The sequence below is a fragment of the Artemia franciscana genome, chromosome 5 (genome assembly GCF_032884065.1).
Source record: "Artemia franciscana chromosome 5, ASM3288406v1, whole genome shotgun sequence".
NCBI lineage: Eukaryota > Metazoa > Arthropoda > Branchiopoda > Anostraca > Artemiidae > Artemia > Artemia franciscana.
In genome coordinates, this window is record NC_088867.1 from 41,670,894 (window position 1) to 41,691,509 (window position 20,616).

At 33.9% G+C, this 20,616-nt stretch overlaps 1 protein-coding gene across 1 annotated transcript in view; it reads right to left on the minus strand.

Annotated features, from left to right (window-relative positions):
* LOC136027423 (uncharacterized) overlaps positions 1 to 19,235 on the minus strand; it is a 67,132-nt gene extending 47,897 nt beyond the window's left edge. The window contains exons 1-2 of the mRNA XM_065704681.1: positions 16,051 to 19,235; positions 7,435 to 8,331 (exon numbers count right to left, since the gene is read on the minus strand). Coding sequence (XP_065560753.1) covers positions 7,435 to 8,331; positions 16,051 to 18,538 — 3,385 coding nt within the window. The 5' untranslated portion in view covers positions 18,539 to 19,235. The remainder of the gene's footprint in view (positions 1 to 7,434; positions 8,332 to 16,050) is intronic.
* Positions 19,236 to 20,616: the final 1,381 nt, after the last annotated feature.

The following is a 20,616-nucleotide window of genomic DNA, read 5'->3' on the forward strand; positions in this document are numbered from 1 at the left end:
CCTGTACGAAATTATTTTTAGTCGCTTTACATTTTCTTTGCCAACTCAATTTTGCATTTGGAGATTTTCCGGAGGAAATATCCGGGGGCTATTTTCCACATGTTTTGATTTCAGGCTGAATCGTCCGGATGAAATTTTACAGGGAGGGGAAATTTTCAGAGAGGGTGGAAGAGAACTTCACGGGGGGGGGGGGTAACGAACAGAAACTAAATAAAAAGCAGGTTTTTTAACTGAAAGTAAGGAGCAAAATTAAAACTCAAAACGAACAGAGGTTATTCTGTACATGAAGGATTATACCCTCCTCAGTAGCTTGCTCTTTACGCTAAATTTTGACTGTCTGTCCCAATTTTTTAAAACGGCTACTGAAACACAGGGGTCGTTTAATTAGAATAGGAAGCTCTTTTAAAACAGGTAACAGCTTTAGCGTAAAGACCAAGGTATTGAGGAGGAAGCAACACTTCATGCACGGAATATTTGCTGATCGTTTTGAGTGTTAAAGTTGCTCCGTACTTTCAGTTAAAAATGAACTTGTTTTTTATTCAATTTTAAAATGAGGTGAAACATAAGGTGAAAAATTTAAATTGTGATTTCAGTGAAATTTAAAAAATAAAAGGAAAAGGCAGACAAACAAATTAAAGGAAGATCAAACCTAAAAAGTGAAAAGTAATAGTACAACAAAAAATAAAGAAAAAAGCAACATAAATAGCATTAAATTTAGTTCTTATAATTATAACTACTGGGTAACACAAGATGGAGCTGGCTGTTGGATGGAGTTAGCTAGATGATATTTTCACTGAGAAGATCTTGAATTTTGTCTCTTTTCAGTTTCTCATACGTTTCGGCAGAAGTTCCAATTACAAGGCTCAAATCTCTTTAACTTATTTGATTTTACCCAGAGACAGCGGTTTTTTTTTCAAAACCGTTTTGTTGTCATTGTTATACATTTTGACAGACTTAAAAAATAAATGGGTGATTTCCACCATGATGAGGAGCATATTAGACCATAAAAAATATAGAGAAGATCATCGGAAAGTCTTGAGGATTCAGAAGGACCGGGAAGGGGCTCACAGACTCCCCATACAAACGTGTCAGAAAAACGCTAATACTTTGTTCACAAGCAAGGTTTTTTTTTTTCGTAAAACAAACCTCTGCCTTATTGAAAACGCAACTCATGCAAGTGTTTCCTTCGCTAGGCATTTTCCCACTTTTAATACAACTGTAAAAATATGGTTTCGATGGGTTTTTCAAACCCAATTTTAAAATTTCATAACTTAGAAAAACAGTTCTTAAAATACGATATGAGTATAAAAGGTTCTAATAGATATCAAAACTAGAAAGACCTGTTCATCAAAGGTTGTCAAATGATATTTTTTTAGTAAAAATAAAATAATACATCTAATTCACAGAGGCAGTAATCATATCATATAGAAGGTCAATCCTCACCTTTTGTCATCAGTCCTGGCTATGGACTCAGTTTTTTAAATCTCCACCAATGATTTCTGGTGTATTTAGAAAATAAGAAAATAAATCCTTGAGGCTTGTAAAATGCAAAATAGAATACAATAAAACACTCCTCAAGCGGTCTCTATCTTGATTTGTTAATCATGCGGTCTGAACACAGTCTATAATATATCCTCTTTTGGGTGTGTAGCTGTAACTTGAAAACCAACATTTAATAAAAACATTCATAAGGAATTCAAGTTAAGACTGACATCCTATAGAGAGTTTAACTTTGAGTCATATCTCAACCACAAAAGTTTGAATGTAAGGGCAGATTGAGGACAAAGGTTAATTGTTACTAATTGGCAGAAATTGAAATTTTGGTTTAAACTGCTATTCCCTTAATATTCTGATTGCAAAAATGATTATGCGTTATTAAGGCAATACGGCCAGGGGCGAGGGGCCTATAAACCCACACAGTATTAAAATGCAAAAAAGTATGCGGAAACAGGAGCTTAAAAGACAAAAAAAATGTTGAGCTTTGATTTTTTAAAAGAAAAAGAAAAATAGTATATTACGAAATGTTTCTTGGATAAAAGTGCCTCTTGAATAATACTAGCCAAATGGTTAGTGTACTAGACACGTGATCCTGTTTTCATAAGGGCAGGAGTTCGAGCACTGGTGTCGCTAATTATTTGGTTCGAAAAGGGGGTAAGCGGTATGTTTCTGTAAGCTCAGGCAGAGTCTAGCCAGCTCAAAAAGGGTATACGAAAAAACGAAGGAAGCGCTGAATGTTTTGCCCTCCACCATGCATTGCACTCCCGGCAAAAGGTAGAGAATCAGGAGACCAGTACCTGCGCTGTGCGGATTATTGTCAACATGTGAAAAAGTTTTTTTTTTCTTCAATGTTAGTATGTGGGCAAAATTTTGGGGACTTGGGAACAAAGACTTTTCATAAGGGATACAACTACTGGTTGTAGGAGCGGTGCTCCATTGAAACAGAACTTTTTGATGTAGGTCCCTTTTTAAAAAGCAAAAGAGATCTTCGCAAAGCAAACAGTCCTTTTCCGCTCTTAGATGCCACAAGATATCCTTTTTTGTCCAGACAGGACCGAGTTGGCATCGAAAAAATAATTGCGAGACATCCCATCTATTCAAGTGTCAAAACGGAACACTTGTAATCTCAGAATTGTGTCATCTCTCAATGACTAAAAAGTCACATGCTGGGGATTTTGTCCTAAGCGTAAAACTGGAATTTCTTTGATAAATTAAATATTTTAAAGTATAATATTGGTTTCTGGACCCTTGGTAAAAACATTGTATGACCGTACTTATACAAAAGTAGCAAGAACAGGGAGTATTTAAGCACTCCCACCAAACAATATGTTCAAAAGTTTCTCTTGGAATACTTGAATGTTCTTGGCCAATATTTAAATATTTATGAAAATAATAATTTTTTTAGACCAGTCAGTAGCGGTACACAAGGCAATAAGACCACACAAACCAATTATAGATCAGGACAATATAGCCCGTTGAAATCTTCATGTGATAAATTTCAGGTTTTTAAAAGGAAAATTTAGAGATATAGAGTTAAACTAAAACATAATACCCTATTTTAGCAACAACTCACGATGACTTCTTTAGTTTATTTGTCTAAGTTGGACATTTTATTCACGAGTTTTGTTGTTGGTATTTGTAAGACCTAATAAATGCACAAAAATTAATTTTTAAAGAACAAATTTTTCTGATAAAAGCAAAGAGCAAAGTTATACCTTAAAAAGAAAAATTGCTTCTTTGCAGTTTAAATGATGTATTTTTGAAAAATCGTTTAAGATAAACCGGCTTGTGATATTTCTCCATATATATAGAACTCTGAAAAGCTAGCGCTTTACTAAAACCCATGAAACCAACGCAACACAGCAGGATTAGAAGCAGAAAAATCGTTAAGTGGCCTGCTGAAAATAAAAGAATAATTCGCAAAGCTCTCAGCATTCCTTTGCCGGTCATGAAATCAATCAATTCTAAAAAACTATTAACCCTCAAAATACTAGAGAGTTTTCAGCAAAGTGCTAGCTTTCCTGGGTTCTATAAATATTGGAAAATTCCAAGAGCCAGTTTATTTGAAACGGTTTCTGAAAAATACACCATATAAACTGCAAAGCAGTAATTTCTATTCGTTTTAAGTTTCAACTTTACTTTTTACTTTCGTCAGTAAAAATTTGCTTTAAAAAAGAAAATATTTATAGATTCTATCCGGAAAAAATAGTGTTAAGTGGATAAATCAGACAAAGGATACTAGGATGCACTATTTATGTCCCGAAATGAGAAATCTAGTATCCCAGGTATAGATCCAAAGGAACACCAGCCTGCTTACTGAAAACTCAATGTGAGTGAGCTCCGGTTTAAATAAGATATAATTAATTAGTAAATTATATCCTATCATATTTTGTGGGTAGAGAGTGTAAGGTGGATAAGAGCCTCCCTCTTTAACTTGTAATTTTAGTTATTATGTTTTAATCGCACTCGACTTGCATGATTTAATAAAACATAAGTAGTTTTTCCAGATACAAATAGCGATATTTAGACTTAAGACAAATGAATATTACCCAACATATGACGAAAAAGGAAATGAGCCCCTCGCCTGAGGTAACTCTCCGTCCTATAGGCTAAGGTTTGAATAGTGCTTTACATCAAACAGTTCGTGGTAACGAACTGTAGTAAGGAGCGACCCGGCTCAATAGTAACCAAAACTCTAAAAAAAATTGAATTTTGATACCAATATCTACATCAAAAGAATAGCATTTTAACGATGATTTTAAACATACAAGTTTCATCAAGTTTAGTCTTACCCATCAAAATTTACGAGCCTGAGAAAGTTTACCTTATTCTAGAAAATAGGGAGAAACACCCCTTAAAGGTCATACAATCTTAACGAAAATCATACCATCAGATTTAGCGTATCAGAGAACCCTATTGTAGAAGTTTCAAGCTCCTATCTACAAAAATGTGGAATTTTGTATTTTTTGCCAGAAGGCAGATCACGGATGCGTGTTTATTTGTTTTTGTTTTTTTTTCCCAGGAGTGATCGTATCGACCCAGTGGTCCTAGAATATTGCAAGAGGGCTCATTCTAACGGAAATGAAAAGTTCTAGTGCCCTTTCTAAGTCACCAAAAAAATTGGAGGGCACCTAGGCCCCCTCCCACACTATTTATTTTCCCAAAGTCAACGGATCAAAATTCTGAGATAGCCATTTTTTTCAGCGTAGTCGAAAAATCTTATATGTCTTTGGCGACGAATTACTCCCCCACAGTCCCCGTGGGAGGGGCTACAAGTTACAAACTTTGACCAGTGCATACATATAGTAATGGGTATTGGGAAGTGTACAGACGTTTTCAAGGGGATTTTTTGGGTGGGGGAGGGGTTGAGAAGAGGGGGATATGCTGGGGGAAATTTTTATCGAGGAATTCGTCATGGGGGAAGAAAATTTCCATGAAGGGAGCGCAGGATTTTCTATCATTATATAAAAAAAACAATGAAAAAATAAATATGAAAAAAACATTTTCAACTGGAAATAAGTAGCTGCATTAAAACGAACAGAAATTATTATGCTTATGAGGGGCTCGCCTCCTCCTAATACCTCGCTCTTTACGCTAAAGTATTTTTAGTAATTTCAACTATTTATTCTTCGGCTTTTGTAATTCAGGGGTCATTTTTAATGAGCTGGGACACAATTTAAGCTTTAGTGTAAAGAGCGAGGTACTGACGAGGGGGTGAACCCCCTCATGTATGTAATAAAAACATGAGAATACAAAAGTTCGTTGCGTAAGCTAATTTATAAGTTACGTATATCTTTTACTAATAAAAACATTCGTAAAAAATTAAAAGTTCTAGTTGCCTTTTTAAGTAACCAAAAAATCGGAGGGCAACTAGGCTCCCCCCCCCCCTCCCGCCCCTTTTTTTTAAAATCGTTCGATCAAAACTATGAGAAAGCTATTTAGCCAAAAAAATAAATATGCAAATTTCGTTTTAGTTAATCCTCTGCAGAGCTAAAATCAAAACATGCATTGATTCAAAAACGTTCAGAAATTAAATAAAAAAAAAACAAGTTTTTTTTTTAACTGAAAGTAAGGAGCGACATTAAAACTTAAAATGAACAGAAATTACTTCGAATATGAAAGAGGCTACTTCCTCATCAACGCCCCGCTCTTTACGCTAAAGTTTTTTACTGTTTTAAAAAGTAGAGTTAAGAGAAAGAGTCAAACTTTAGTGTAAAGAGCGGGGCGTTGATGAGGAAGCACACCCTTTCATATACGAAGTAATTTCTGTTCGTTTTAAGTTTTAATGTCGCTCCTTACTTTCAGTTAAAAAAACTTGTTTTTTTTTATTTAATAATATTAAGAATTCAAAATATAGCCAGATAGAAATTACAAGCTTTTAATTGCTGAATACCTTTGAAATATCTGAAGTAATAATTCTATTTATTATAACAAATAAAAATAAAAGACCACTTTCATTCTTGGAGCATTGTGATAAAAATTTCCATTTTTATCCTGTTGCTATTGTCAACAATTCATACTTGAAGCATTGACATGAAAAAAATTAATAATCATCCTTTAGCTTCAAAAACAATGAGTTCCGGGGAAATATATATTTCGTTTTAATTTATAAATATATTTCAGGAAATTATATTACTTAGAACTATAATTATATTACATTATAAAATTAATATACATTATAATATATAAAGTATATTATAAAATTATATTATACTATATGTTATAAAATTAATATACTATAAATAAATTTTTTTTTTAGAAATATATTAAGGAATACCAGGAAGTAAATTTCCCTCTCTATATTCATGTGAAGCACTGTTTAAGAAAAGTTCGGAAGCTATGGTATAACTAACGTTTCTTAAAGGTCCCTTCCCACAAAAGATCTACCAACATTCCTCGTAAAAGTTGATCCACCACTGTGAAATGCCGCATATACAGTCAATCAGTAACCGTTTTTTTCCTTGTTTAGTATGGACCACACAGTTATTCAGGAAGATATTTGCCACTCTACGGCGGTATGACCTCTATTAGCTTTTTGATAGTTACGAAATATGGGTTATCACAAAATTTTCCGTCTCAGTGCTAGAACTCAACGTTTTCAAACGAGCCCTCCTCAACTCGTCTATGATTACTGGTTGTACGCAATCACCCAGATGGACAAAAAAAAGGAAAAAGGTAAAATAAAGAGAAACATTCAAAACCATCGTTAGGAATCATATTAGGAATAAAGCGAAAATTTTATTGTTGTAGATGTATTTCACATATTCGCAGTAGGTTTCTCAGACAGTCATCAAACTTTTCATAAAAATTATCACATTTTGTTTCAGAAATTTTCTTAGAAAACAATTGAGTCAAATTTTTTTTAAATTAAAAAGTTACGGGTAATACTGCCTGGACTTAAAACCAAGAAATAAGAAACATTGTTAAACGTAGCCTACAATGAACTATAATTAGCTTTATCAATGGGTGTCACCTGCAATAAATGGAATTAAAATCCTGGTTTCTACGGAATTACAAAAGTTAATGCTCAGGAGAGGGATGCAAAATTTATTTTTTTATTATTTCGGGGAGGGGCAAATCCGTTTTTCTTCAATTTCTTCCAGCAAATATACCCAAAACGGATTCTTTCATGAAACAACCCCGACAATATTTTCGGATTCCAAGGAAAGAGGGAGGGGGGGGGGGAACATAGAGAGGTATAGACATCCTGATATCTAGCTCCCCCCGTAACCCAAATAATACTATTGATGACAGTTAAGTCCTGGGAAAATTTTCTTTAGGAACAAAAGAGAGAACTAGACGAAGAAAGACACAATTTTTTGAAAGCAAGTTTAAATAAAAATATTAAAGAATGGGGCAAATGCAGCCACTATTGAATGATGGAAAAAGGAAAGGGGGAAAAAGAAATGAGGGAAAAAGAAAAGAAGGAAAGCGAACCTTGTACAGATCCGGAGAGGAGTCTCGCTTCTTCATCTTTTGAGTAATCGAAGTACTTAAGAAGCCTCACTCCATTTTCTTCAATTGTTCCGCAATTGATCGTGACAACACTTTCAGTTCTTTTGACATGTGGCATGTCATTCGAATTTCTCGCAGGTTTTGGAGGGGGAGGAAGGCTATAAAACCTCTTCTTATCGTAGAGCTGGCAACTTTTCAAATATTCTTGCACGCTTCTTTGGGCTTCACAACTAATGCACTCACATTTCTTCCCTATTGACGGAATTTGAACTGAAAGCTCTTCAACAAGTTTATTCTCTTCATGGGCGTTATCGAAGTATTCAGTTACATTTTCATGACTGTGCCTTTCAATTAGCTTTGGCCGAGGTATTTGGTATCCATTTAAGTCAGTCAAAATATCACTGTACATTTTTAATTCAAACAAGTCACCAAGTGAGTGAGATAATGGAGGAGGTGGAGGCGGCTCAAACATTGGTGGACGGCTATATTTAAAACTGAAACTTTTTTCCTCTTTCATATCAGTTAGATTAGTGGTTGATTCTGTAATAGTTGCATCACTTGATTCACCTTGTTCGATATCATTCAGAGTTTTATCAAGCTGATAGACAGCTTCAGCTGATTCACTTTTTTTAATTGCTTTCTGATTTGGAGAAAAAGACCGACTTGGTGATGGGCTCGAATCACTAGCAGTTGACTCTGACCCAGTAATTCCTGAGTCAACAGAATAGTCATTGGAAGATGTTTTTCGAATAGACTTTCTTTCGCATGATTCTGGACTCGACTGACCAAATGTTCCAGTAGGTGAACTTGTCTCTAACATTGTCTCACAGAACCCTATAAAAGATGCACGAACAGATGTTGACGTGAAGCTGCTCAATCCTAAAAAAAGAGAATGTAATCAGCACTTCTTTAATACTTTTTTTCGAAATACAATATTTATACGCAGAACTAAAGAAAACATTGACGGAAGTGGAACAGAAGGACGAGTAACTAATACAAGAAACTGTTGAACTTTAATAATAATTATTTTTCACCCACTAACATGACCGTAAAGTGGAGTAACAAAAACAACAAAAAACACATTAAAATTAAACTTTCAAAGTGAAGTTTTCAACAATGGATAAATAGTCTATATTATAAATAGTGAAAGTTTTTTGGTGCATATCCTTCGATCCATAACAAGAAGTTTCCATAAATTACAAAAACCTGCCGTAAGGATAAACTAAGCTTTTTGAAATAAATGTAAACCAAAATGAGGGCCCGGGCTCTGAATTTTTATATGAATCACCTATATCCACTTTTACCCCTTTTATACTTTCTTCTTGCCTACTTGTACGGCTAATAACATTCTATAAAATAGACTAAGTCCTAACTTGCAAAATCAAAGAATTGAAATCATATTTTTGTCAAAATCCAGCTCAGATTCTGGGAAGTATAGGGTCAAAACCCACAGAAGGCAAACGCTAAAAGAAGCAAACTATAAGGCTCAACTAAATTATTCAAACAGTTCGTGGTAATGAACTTTAGTAAGGAGTGACCCGGCTCAATAGTAACCAAAACTCTAAAAAACGGAATTTGATACCAATAATTACATGAAAAGAATCCTATTTTTATGTTGATTTAACCACATAAGTTTCATCAAGTTTAGTCTTACCCATCAAAAGTTAAAAGCCTGAGAAAATTCTCCCTATTTTAGAAAATAGAGAGAAACACCCCATAAGAGCCATAGAATCATAACGAAAATCATACCATTAGATTTAGTGTATCAGAGAACACTGCTGTAATGATTTCAAGCTTCTATCTACAAAAATGTAGAATTTTGTATTTTTTGCCAGAAGACAAATCACGGGTGCGTGTTTGTTTGTTTTTGTTTTGTTTTTTTTTCCCAGGGGTCATCGTATCGACCAAGTGGTCCCAGAATGTCGCAAGAGGGCTCATTCTAACGGAAATTAAAAGTTCTAGTACCCTTTTTAAGTGAACAAGAAAATCGGAGGGTATCTAGGCCCCCTCCCTATAAAATGTAGCGTTTACACTACACTACAAAAATGTAGAATTTTGTATTTTTGCCAGAAGACAGATCCCGACTGCATGTTTATTCTTTTTTTTTGTTGTTTTTTTTTTTTCCCAGGGGTGATCGTATCAACCCAATGGTCCTAGAATGTCGCGATAGGGCTAATTCTTACGGAATTTAAAGTTGTAGTGCCATTTTTAAGTGACAAAACATTGGAGGGCACCTATGCATCCTCCCCCGCTACTTTTTTCGCAAAGTCACTGGATCAAAATTTTTAGATAGTCAATTTCAGCATAGTCGAAAAACCTTAGAACTATGTCTTTGGCGACAACTTAATCCCCCACAGTCCCGGGGGGAGGGGCTGCAAGTTACAAACTTTGACTTTTGTTAACATATAGTAATAGTTATTGAGAAGTGTACAGACGTTTTCCGGGGGACTTTTCACGTTGGGGGGGGGGTGGTTTGGGGGAGGGGGCTACATAAGGGGGGATCTTTCCATTGAAGAATTTATGATGGGGGAAGAGAATTTCCATGAAGGGGCTTAAGATTTTCTAGCATTACTTAAAAAAAAAACAATGAGAAAATAAATAAATAAAAAGCTTTTACAACTGGAAGGAAGGAGCTGCATTAAAACTTAAACCGAACAGAAATTATTACGTAAGTAAAGGAGTTCGTCTCCTCCTCAATACCTCGCTCTTTACGCTAATGTATTTTTAGTAATTTCAACTATCTTTTCTACGGTCTTTGCGATCCAAGGGTCATTCTTAAAGAATTGGGACGAAATATTGAAGAGGGGGCGAACCCGCTGATATACGCAATAAGAAAAAATACAAATATAGTAGTTCGTTACGTAAGTCAATTCATAAGCTACGTATATTTATAACCAATAAAAACATTCGTGAAAAATGAAAGGTTCTAGTTGCCTTTTTAAGTAAACAAAAATCGGAGGTCAGCTAGGCCTCCTCACCACCCCTTGTTTTTTTTTTTTATCAAAATTGTCCAATCAAAACTATGAGAAAGCCATTTAGCCAAAAAAAAATAATATGGAAATTTCGTTTTAACTATTTATATGCCGTAAGCCAAAATCAAAACATGCATTAATTCAAAAACGTTCAAAACTTGAATAAAAAAAATAAGTTTTTCAACTGAAAGTAAGGAGCGACATAAAAATTTAAAACGAACAGAAATGATTCCGTATATGAAAGAGATTGTCCCCTCCTCAACGCCCCACTCTTTATTCTAAAGTTTTTTATTGTTTTATAAAGCAGAATTAAGAAAAAGAGTCAAACTTTAGCGTAAAGAGCGGGTTGTTGAGGAGGGAACAACCCCTTTCATATAAGAAATAATGTCTCCTCATTTGAAGTTTTAATGTTGCTCCTTTCTTTCAGTTGAAAATACTTTTTTATTTATTCTATTCAGCATCCAGTCATGTCTCTTCGAATGGTTTTTCCGCAGTAATTCAGCTGCAGCCTGGTAAAGAACGAACCCAAATTCATGGTAACTAAAATTTTTAAAATGCGTTTAAAAATTTGTCTATCACAAAAAAATTGCCGTTTGTAGTTGATTCAGGAGTGATAACTATTCATTCTATTAATCTAAATGGTAAACAGCTGTTTTGAAAACGAATTCAGATGAATTTTGAAAAATAGCCTGAAAATCCCCAAAAATGTGATTTGATCGAAACCAAAAGCATACCATTGGAATTGCCTTTGTCAAAAAGGCCGTAGAAAAAACTCACAGGTCACCTTTCTTAACTCCTAACAGGGTTAGGAAACATCATAGCGAGTTGGTAAAGGGCTCATTTGAAAAGAAATAGCTATACCTGGCGGGATTTTTTTTACGAATATTAAATACATAATATTACAATAACGTGCAATTTTGTACAGAAACTGCATCTTCATATACAACATGATGATGTAACCCACGTATCTTTTGTCAAGATTGTATCCAAAGATGCAGTTTTTTTGTCAAAAGTGTGATTTTACATTAGATATCATGTTTTTTTAATTATAAAATTTACAAACCCCTTGGGAAGAGGCAATGATACAAATTAGGAAATGTTTTTTCGTGTGGCAGTTAAGGCTAGATGCATTCGTAAAACGTCCCATTTACCAAGCTCAATAAGTAAGAGAAAATTGAAGAAAGTAAGAGAAAAGTAAGAGAAAAGAGAAAAATCAGTAAGAGAAAAATTGATTTTCCAGATCGGCAGTTTCCTCCATTTTCAAAATAAAACGGCGGTAAAAAAAAATAATAAAGGGTTTTTCTCAATGATGGAGATCCAAATATGCATGTTAGTTTCATATATCAAATATCCTGAGTAATGGAACACAGTCAATAAAATATCCCAAGGAGTCTCAAATACCCTGAGTAATAGAACACAGTCAATAACATAATTTTTAAGACACTTTCAGTAGGACGACCGAGTTTAAAAGTACTTTTTTTTTTAATTATAAAAGTAAGCAGCTAGAGAGTTATAACCAGAAATTTTGAACCCTTAAAACAAAAATACTGATAATCTTCTTAATACTAAATCTGTATCTATATAATTATAAATTATAATTATAATTAATATAATTATATAATTATATATAATTATATAATTATATATAATATATAATTATATAATTATAATATAATTATATAAATTATTATATAATTATATAAATTATATAATTATAATTATATATAATTATATAATTAATATTGTATATGATTATAAATATAAATATATTATATATAAATCTATCTGTATCTATGTTCATATATTATCAACAGGTGCGAAGGCAAGAACTTATCTCAGGGAAGGAATAACATTTTGGGAAGGGAGGGGTTCATAAAAAAGTAAGATGTAAAATAAATTATAGGTATATGTATACTTTGGGATTAGATTTGCCGGGCTCGAAGGACCCCACCATCCATGTGAACTTGGCTGGTTCATATTTATTTGAGATTATTCGTATTTTACGGAACGGTTTACATTTGAATGAATGCAGGTATGTGTGTAAATCTTATTAAAAAGGCAAAAACCAGAAGTAACCACAAATTGCATGAACCTGGTTTATAAAGAACCCAATAATTATCTTATAATATAAAAGCTTTTTTTTTAATTAGCTAGCCTTTTCAGTAATTGTAATTATAGAATTTGGTCAGTGACCGCGTAGGGAATATCTCGGGGCATGTTAGTTTTTGGTGAATGACACTTATTAATTTGAAAAATTCGCATTGAAATTAGAAAATCTGAAAAGCGGATCGTCATGTTTTAGATGGTAAACTAACAAATTAGATAGGATTTTATTTAGTGTTCGGGGATTTTATATGAGTTAGTATATATAGGTTGATTGACAAAACGAGCAAACAAAACGCAGCTTTTTTTTGCCATTTTGTGGATAACGAGAATGCGAAGACTGATACCTTCCAGACGATACTCGCTTGCAAAATAATGAAATATACGAAATAGAAATTGGCTTCAAGTGGATTATTGCAGATTTTGTTCGGGGAGAATTTTTTCAACGGTAACAAAAAGCGCATCGAAAATTTGTACATATGCATTTTTATTGCGTTTGATCGAAGCGGACAAAAAGTTCAATCTGTGAGGGGGGGGGGGTTTGTCCCGTGCTCCCTGGATACGGTCATGGGTAGATGATAGTTGCAATGACTATAAGCCCGAGTCGTTTCTTAGCAGTGACTTGTTATAACCTAGTCTATCATCTTACATATAATCGACTTGTCTTGGTTTCGATCTTAGCAAAGTATATATATTTTAGACAGCTACGCAAGAGGGATATGGATGAGTTGTTCAGGTTGTTAAGCAATTTAGCATTAAATATCGGACCGAAAAAGAATTGTATTTGAGCCTCTGAAATCGTCAAAAGTGTGGCATCAAAATCTTGTCTATTTGGATATTGTTTGACCCTACGTTGTATAACAAACTCATCTGAATATTTTGTTTATTCATATTTTGAAGTTAGGGTGTATCCGTGGTTTTTGTTTGGGGGAGTGGTATTTTTTACACAAAAACTTAAAAAATTCATTAAAAATTTATGTGTATGCAATTTACTTTTTGCAAATCAGGAAAAGATTTGGGTGGGAGTTCAAAGCCGGTAACCCCCCTCCCTTGGACATGACCTTTTTCTAAAGAGTTTCTTTGCAGAAATTTCGTTATTGCACGAATAAAAACTAAATATTTAGTCCTAATAGCTAAAATAAAACTTTGATACACTTCCTTGCCATGTTAAGACACGTAAGTATTTTTTTTTAGGGAGAGGGGCTCTAGTTCGAGAAAACAAAATCGTAAACTTTTTCTGTAAAAGTTGTAAGGGAGCCTGTTTTTTAATTAGCAAAAAGTTTTGGGAAGTTCTAACAATGGGTAGGGACATGTAAGAAAACTCTACATTTCTATGCTTATGCCTAAATGCTTTGAGTTTTGATTTGTATTTTCTTCTAAAGAAAAAACGAGTTCAATTCTTCCTAAGCCGAGCCGTGTGTTTTCGCTCAGAAATACATTCTACTGCAAAAAAAAAAAAAAAAAAAAAAAAAAAAAAAAAAAAAAAAAAAAAAAAAAAAAAAAAATAACCTAACATGACAGGATTCTCTTTAGCTTATTATATATATCCGAAAACTATTTATGTGCCAGGGTGAAACTAAAATCAAATTATACTAATTATAACCTAATAAAACTAATTTTATCTAATAAGGAAGCGAAAAATGGAATTTGTGTATGTTTTTCTTTTATTCGCTCTCTACTTTAATTAAGCAAACTTTCGTGCAAACCATTTTCGATAACAGTCGTGCAAACCAGGTCCTACTCTTCTTATCTAAAAACTGGGAAAGTCACACGTGAATGTTCCTATTTTGTACAGACAATGACTTCTTCTAAATAAGTTATGTGCTTTTAAAATGAAATTATGACTTTTTACATTTTTTTCCATACCTAGAATTCAAAGAAGTGGGATAAAAATTAGCTAATTGCAGTTTATAATATATTTCTATTAAAATCTCCCAAAATCTAACAGAGAGACTTCAACTATCTACTGTAGCTTATATTCAGAGAACTTTTATGTGTGAAAACGAGCAAAGATTATGCATTTCACAATTGCGAAAGTCTTAGCAATAAAGTGAAAATCAATTACAGCTACTGTCGAGTTCTGACTAAGCTCGGGTGTTAAGAGAATTTGATAGCTTAAAAATAATTCTGAGAGACTCAACGTCAGCTGACCATCACAAAGACAAAGGGTCAATTTGCGAATTTTCATACGGACTAGTTATCATTAAAAGCTACGGAGAATTTGCGGCTTCAATATAAAATTTGATTAAAAAGATTGCGTAATGACATCAGCAAGGTTTTCAATTAAAGCGAGTCGCACCATGAAAAACTCCCGAAGCTGCCAAATGGATCAAATAGCGCTTTTCTTCAAGTGATTTTTGGCGCTTTTCTAACAGATATGCTAGAAAACTTTTAAGAACTGACCTTTCCTTCCCTTGAAAAAGGTTTTACTTAGTTTAATAAAAAAAAGTTATAAAACTGTATTTCTCCAGTAGAAAACTAGAGAATTAAGTGGTTTTTCTAAGATTTCCTTGGTTTTTCTAAGATTGGGTGAATCTTTAAGGTGTCAAATCCCCAGGTAGTTACCCAGGTAGATCTTTCTTTTTGTCTAAACTCATGGTAGCACCTTGATAATTTTGGGTACCAGAGTCTTCTTAAGTCGGGATAGCACATTGCTAGATTTGGCACCTTTTGTGAATTGAAAAATAAAAAAGATGATATCATAATACCTCCTCATGGATAAGACAACACAGATATCAACAATTCCTATCAAGAATAGATATTCAATGATTATGAATTTGTAATTGTATATTTATATAATTGTATATATATATATATATATATATATATATATATATATATATATATATATATATATATATATATATATATATATATATATATATATATATATATATGTTGCTGACTTCTATTTTCATTGCGTGACGGTTTGAGCAAAAAAAGATGCAATTGACTACGTGTATGCATTGAAGCACTACTCTTGTCATGTACATTACTTCTTCGATTTTCTTGACCACAGAAATTAGTATTTGGCGTCCCTGTTTGTAGATGCCTTTATATCATGGTACCAAAATACACGACCTGCTTCTCCGACTTCAGATCGAAAAACGCCTGACCCGAGATGCCCCGGCGTTAGATCTTAAGAGAACATGTCTCGGGAACTTCTACTTTTACCGAATTTATTGTGAATATTAACTTCTATGATAGTTATATTTTTGATATTATATAAAAATGAATTGTTAAATGTAAACTGCCAGTTTTCCATAATAAATCGCCTACGATTCCAGACTACTCCATCAACCTTCGCATTTATATTCCAAAAACTTCTTTTAGGAAATACAAACAAGTTTGTTTCTGATTAAAAGAAGAAATCAGCAATGAAATTTCTAATTTTGAGGTAACACTGATGTTTTTTTTTTATTTTATAATGATTTCTATACTTTTCTAATGCATTCTACTTTTTTATTGCTTACATAAATAAAAGGAGAAGAAAATACAACTAAGAAAGAAACAAGAATCTTACCTTTTTCAGAACTGAATTGTTTCCTGGCTCCACTACGACTGATCTTGAGCGGCGTTAAATTATCACAACCCTTCGTGGGCATAAAATATTCACTAGAAATTTCATTAGAACGTATTGTCTCAGATTTCTCCGTGGGAAAATCAGAATTGCTAATGAATTTACGCAGAGAACCGCCCTCAGAGCTGTCATAAAACCCATCGTCTGTTTCTGACCCTTCGTTAAATTTGAATGCTGTGTCCAAACTGTACTTTTTATAAAATTTACGCGCTTTAGAGTCGCTTTTGATGAACTTTGATGATCTTCTGAGTTTACTTTTTAACGAGGTCAGATTAAGGCTGGTATTGTCCTTATTTTCAGAGACTGACACAGAATCTGTGCCCTTATTTTTTGGCAGAACATATGTGTAATTCAATATCTCTTTGGTTTGTTTTTCCGGTTGAGCAGTCACAACATTTTCAGTTGATTTGTTACGGATTCTTGGTAATTTTATTGATTTCCCCACAACTGCAGCTGTTTCATCTTTTGAGTTATTTTTTTCTGTTAATCTGTTCTGGCAATTAAAGGAATTAATTTGCCGGATTTCTATGCAACTTTTGTATGGATAGGCTAAGCTTGAGTAAGCCCACGCTATATCCGAAGTTTCCTCTTCAGTGTTTGGCACATCTATTACAAAATCTGTACAGAATATTGGTTTTTTTCTAATCAAAGATTCGGATGAAACAGAATTATTAATGTCCAATGAAACATTCAAGCCAAGTCTGAAATCCAAATTCCTCTTGAGGAATTCCGAATCCTGACCGTGTGCTTGCATTTCTTCCTCGATAATTGCATCGTCAGTCTGCTCAGAGCGATAATTCATTCCTTTGACAGGGGCATAGCAATCAACTAAAGTAGAGTTTTCTCCATCTGACACATTTCTTCTGGTGTTAAATGGTTCGTAACGTATTTTACTCTTTTCAAAATCACCGCGTTTAAGGATGGATGGATTTGAGCTAGTTTTCTTTTGACCTTCATTGTTTTCATTAGTTTTGCCCTTTTTATCTTTTAGTAATTCATGTTTGAAATCTTTTTCATGCTTACTTGCCTGTATAACTACTTTGTCTATTAAATTGTTGCAGAAGTCTGAGTGTTCATGATTCGGTGGATCATCAATAAAAGACGTCCTGCATTCAGCTTCAATTATATGTTTATGATCCGAAAGAAATCCTTCTCTGCCGTCACAAATTTCTACATTTCTAGTACTTAAGACATTCTTTGATTCAACTATTGTAGGCACGTTTAAGTTGTCACATTGTTGGCAATTTTTAACAGTGGTTTGTTCTTTTGCATACATCATATTTTCTTGAGTGAAAAAACTTGTGGTGTTCTCGCAGCACTGATGTGTTATAAGATGATTTGGACCACCCACACACACCATTTCATCTGATTCCCTTTGTCCCACAGCTGGTAAATCTGTTACAGCGCATTCTGGACCCTCAACACGCTCCACAACCAATCCATCATACTTAGTGAGCTCCAGCGCCTCGATATGCTTCCGAATCGGTATGTCACATATAATGAGCTCTGATGTCTCACTAGGACTACCCCCAACTGCTTCAGGAGTATTCAATCCCTTAAATGAATCAAGAGAAGTTACTCCAGATGATACTGTCGTATCTGATTCATCTTTTTCACACCTAACAACTATGCCATTTTCTCCTACAGTAGAGGATGTGTCGGACAGATTTGTTGCTTGATCTTTTACTTTAGAACTACAAGTTATACCGGGAACAAAAATGAGTGACTTTTCAGAGAAATTCATTTCAGAATGTGAAATTTCATTTTCATTCCAATATGCTGCGTCAAAATCCTTAAATTCTTCTTTTTGAATCTCATTTAAATTAATTGTAGCTATGTCCAAAATAAAGGTGTCACTGGAGGAAGTTACGGTAGAACTAATATTTAAACATTCAATATCCCGTTGAATATTTGTAGATGGTGCACATATTTCTATATTACCTGATTCTAGCTCTTCTGAAATTTCGGGGTAACTACTAAAAAGAACATGTTCCTTCGCATGGGAAGCCAGCTTGCATCTTGTGGCAGGGTCATATGAGTTTTCACAAATATTTTCACTTTTCAAATCTAAAGTTGCATCATAACTATCGATAAGCCCCTGTTTAGATACCTTCTTGGCTCGTTTTTCTGTCACGTATGAAGTAGAAGAATAAGGATAGGTATACACAGCTGCACGAGGATTAATTGTCCCTTCAAGATCGTTTCTTTCACTGCTCTTTTTGAAATTTTCAAAAGGTGCTCCATGAGAGTTTTCAGCACATGCTTCTATAGGGACTCCCTCCAAAGCAAAACTTTGATTAGAACTCGACTCATGAATTTCACCACTTGGATTAGGTTCAACAGTCTCACAAACTGGAACAACTTCCGTTTCTGGATCAACTAACGATTCAGGTAAAAAATTCAATAAATTATTCAAATCATATGCACTCATTTTTGACAAAGTAACATTAATCTTGTTTTAATAACAAACCACTTATAATTTAACTGTACTCAAAGTAATGCACGAAATTACCGCCGTGAACAAATATTCATATATAACTGATCATATTCTACGGATCATTTAATCTAATACTTCTTCAGAAAGATATTTATATGACAGTTGTTTTCAGTTGTTTTTATAATTCCGTTACCTGTGACTTCAATTCCTTCAAAAGCGATACATCGTAGATTAAAATTAGGTGATACAAGGGAAAAACTAAAACTTAACATTAATAAAAAAAAATAACAGGCCGAGTTTAAGATTTCAATTATCCAAGTCACATATTTGTCAAAAGGGAATGGAGAAGTTGAGTTACTGATTTTATCAAACCAATTTTGTAGTTCAAACCTTTTTATAATGGTGTAACCTATAGTTCGTCTAGGTTACCAATCACTTAATCCTGCACATCACAAAAATAATTTTAGGAAAAAAAAACACTTGGTTAATCCTGATATAATATTTACAAACACAGAATTCTTTGTCACTACTAGCGTTGTGTGCGAGCTAGTGAGTCATCTAAAATATTCACACTTTTAGTTGTCACGCTTTGGTCACAATTACTGATCACTGAATTTTTATCTTAGCGAAATGGAAAATTGGGGCTATTACACGAAAAATGTCCTATTGTCAAGCCGGTTTGATCAAAACTGCTCGCCCATATGCAGCTATCTGAAAACAAGCTGCAATTTTGAAATATCCAATACCACAAAAAAAAATACCATGTGTTAGCCAAACAAAATGACAGGAAATCTAGCCAAATCATAAATACGAATGTTATTAAATAAGTAATTTAAAAAAGGATATAGTTTATAAGAGACACAAGGAATATGACGACGCACCTGACAACGGATCTCAGATAATCAAGAGGTGGAGCAGGTCAAATTCTTTTATCAAACAGTTTGTGGTAATGAACTGTAAGTAAGAAGCAAATCGGCCCGATAGTGACCAACATTCTAAAACAAAGAATTTGCGTAGATTTTGGGGATTGCCCCCTCCTGAGCATGTCGCTCTTTATGCTAAAGCTTGACTTTTTGTCAAAATTCTTTAAGAACGACTCCTAAAATGCAAGGCCCTTTAACTAGAATAATAATCCTTTTAAGACGTTATAAAAAGACTGTTGCGTAAAGAGTGATATATCGAGAAGGGGCATCCCTCCTCATATAGGCTACGTAATAATTTATGTTTGTTTTAAGTTTTGATATTTTTCCTTATTTTTAGATGAAAAAAATTTCTTTTTTTAAAATTTCTGATCGCTTTTAAACATTACCGGGAATCCTAGCTCCTTCTCCATGGCAAATTCCTTTGCTACCGGAAAATACCTCCATGGAAAGTTTTTACCACGTAAAATATTCCCCCCCCCCCAGAAAAAGTCACCTCAGACAATTCCACTCTAGGAGGAAATTTTTTTATTAGAGCACTTTAATTTGAAAAAACCCCACTGTAGAAAATTCTTCCTGAAAACACCCCCACGTCCCTAGGTAGAAGGCTGCTTCTTCAGGAAGCTCCATCTGGAGAATTTGTTTCATGGAAAACTCCATGAACAAATTCTACCATTCCTACCCCATTCCTACGGAGAGATACTCTAGACTATTCCAAACCATTAAAGACCCCCCGGGCAATTCCATTAAATACTCTCCACATGTAAAACTGAGTCGGCAGAGAGAAAGTAAGACAAATAAAAATTATTTTGTGTAGGAATTATGGCAAATTTCTAAAGTACGAAATTTCTCTTGGAAATTTCACCCTCCACTCCTTGAAACTCCACACCCAAGAAAAATTATCCACGTGGAAAATCCTCCCAGCAGAAAATTCTTCTCCCAGAAAAATGTCTGTATACTTCCCAATAATAAATACTATATACAATGGGAATATTTCATGATTTACAGACCTTTCTCCAGGAGCTGTGGGGGTCATGTCATCCCCAATGACATAGTTACTGGGCTTTTCAACTAATCTGGAAAAAAACGGCAATCTAACAATTTTGATCAAATGACTCTGAGGATAAAAGGGGGTGAGAGGGGGGCTAGTTG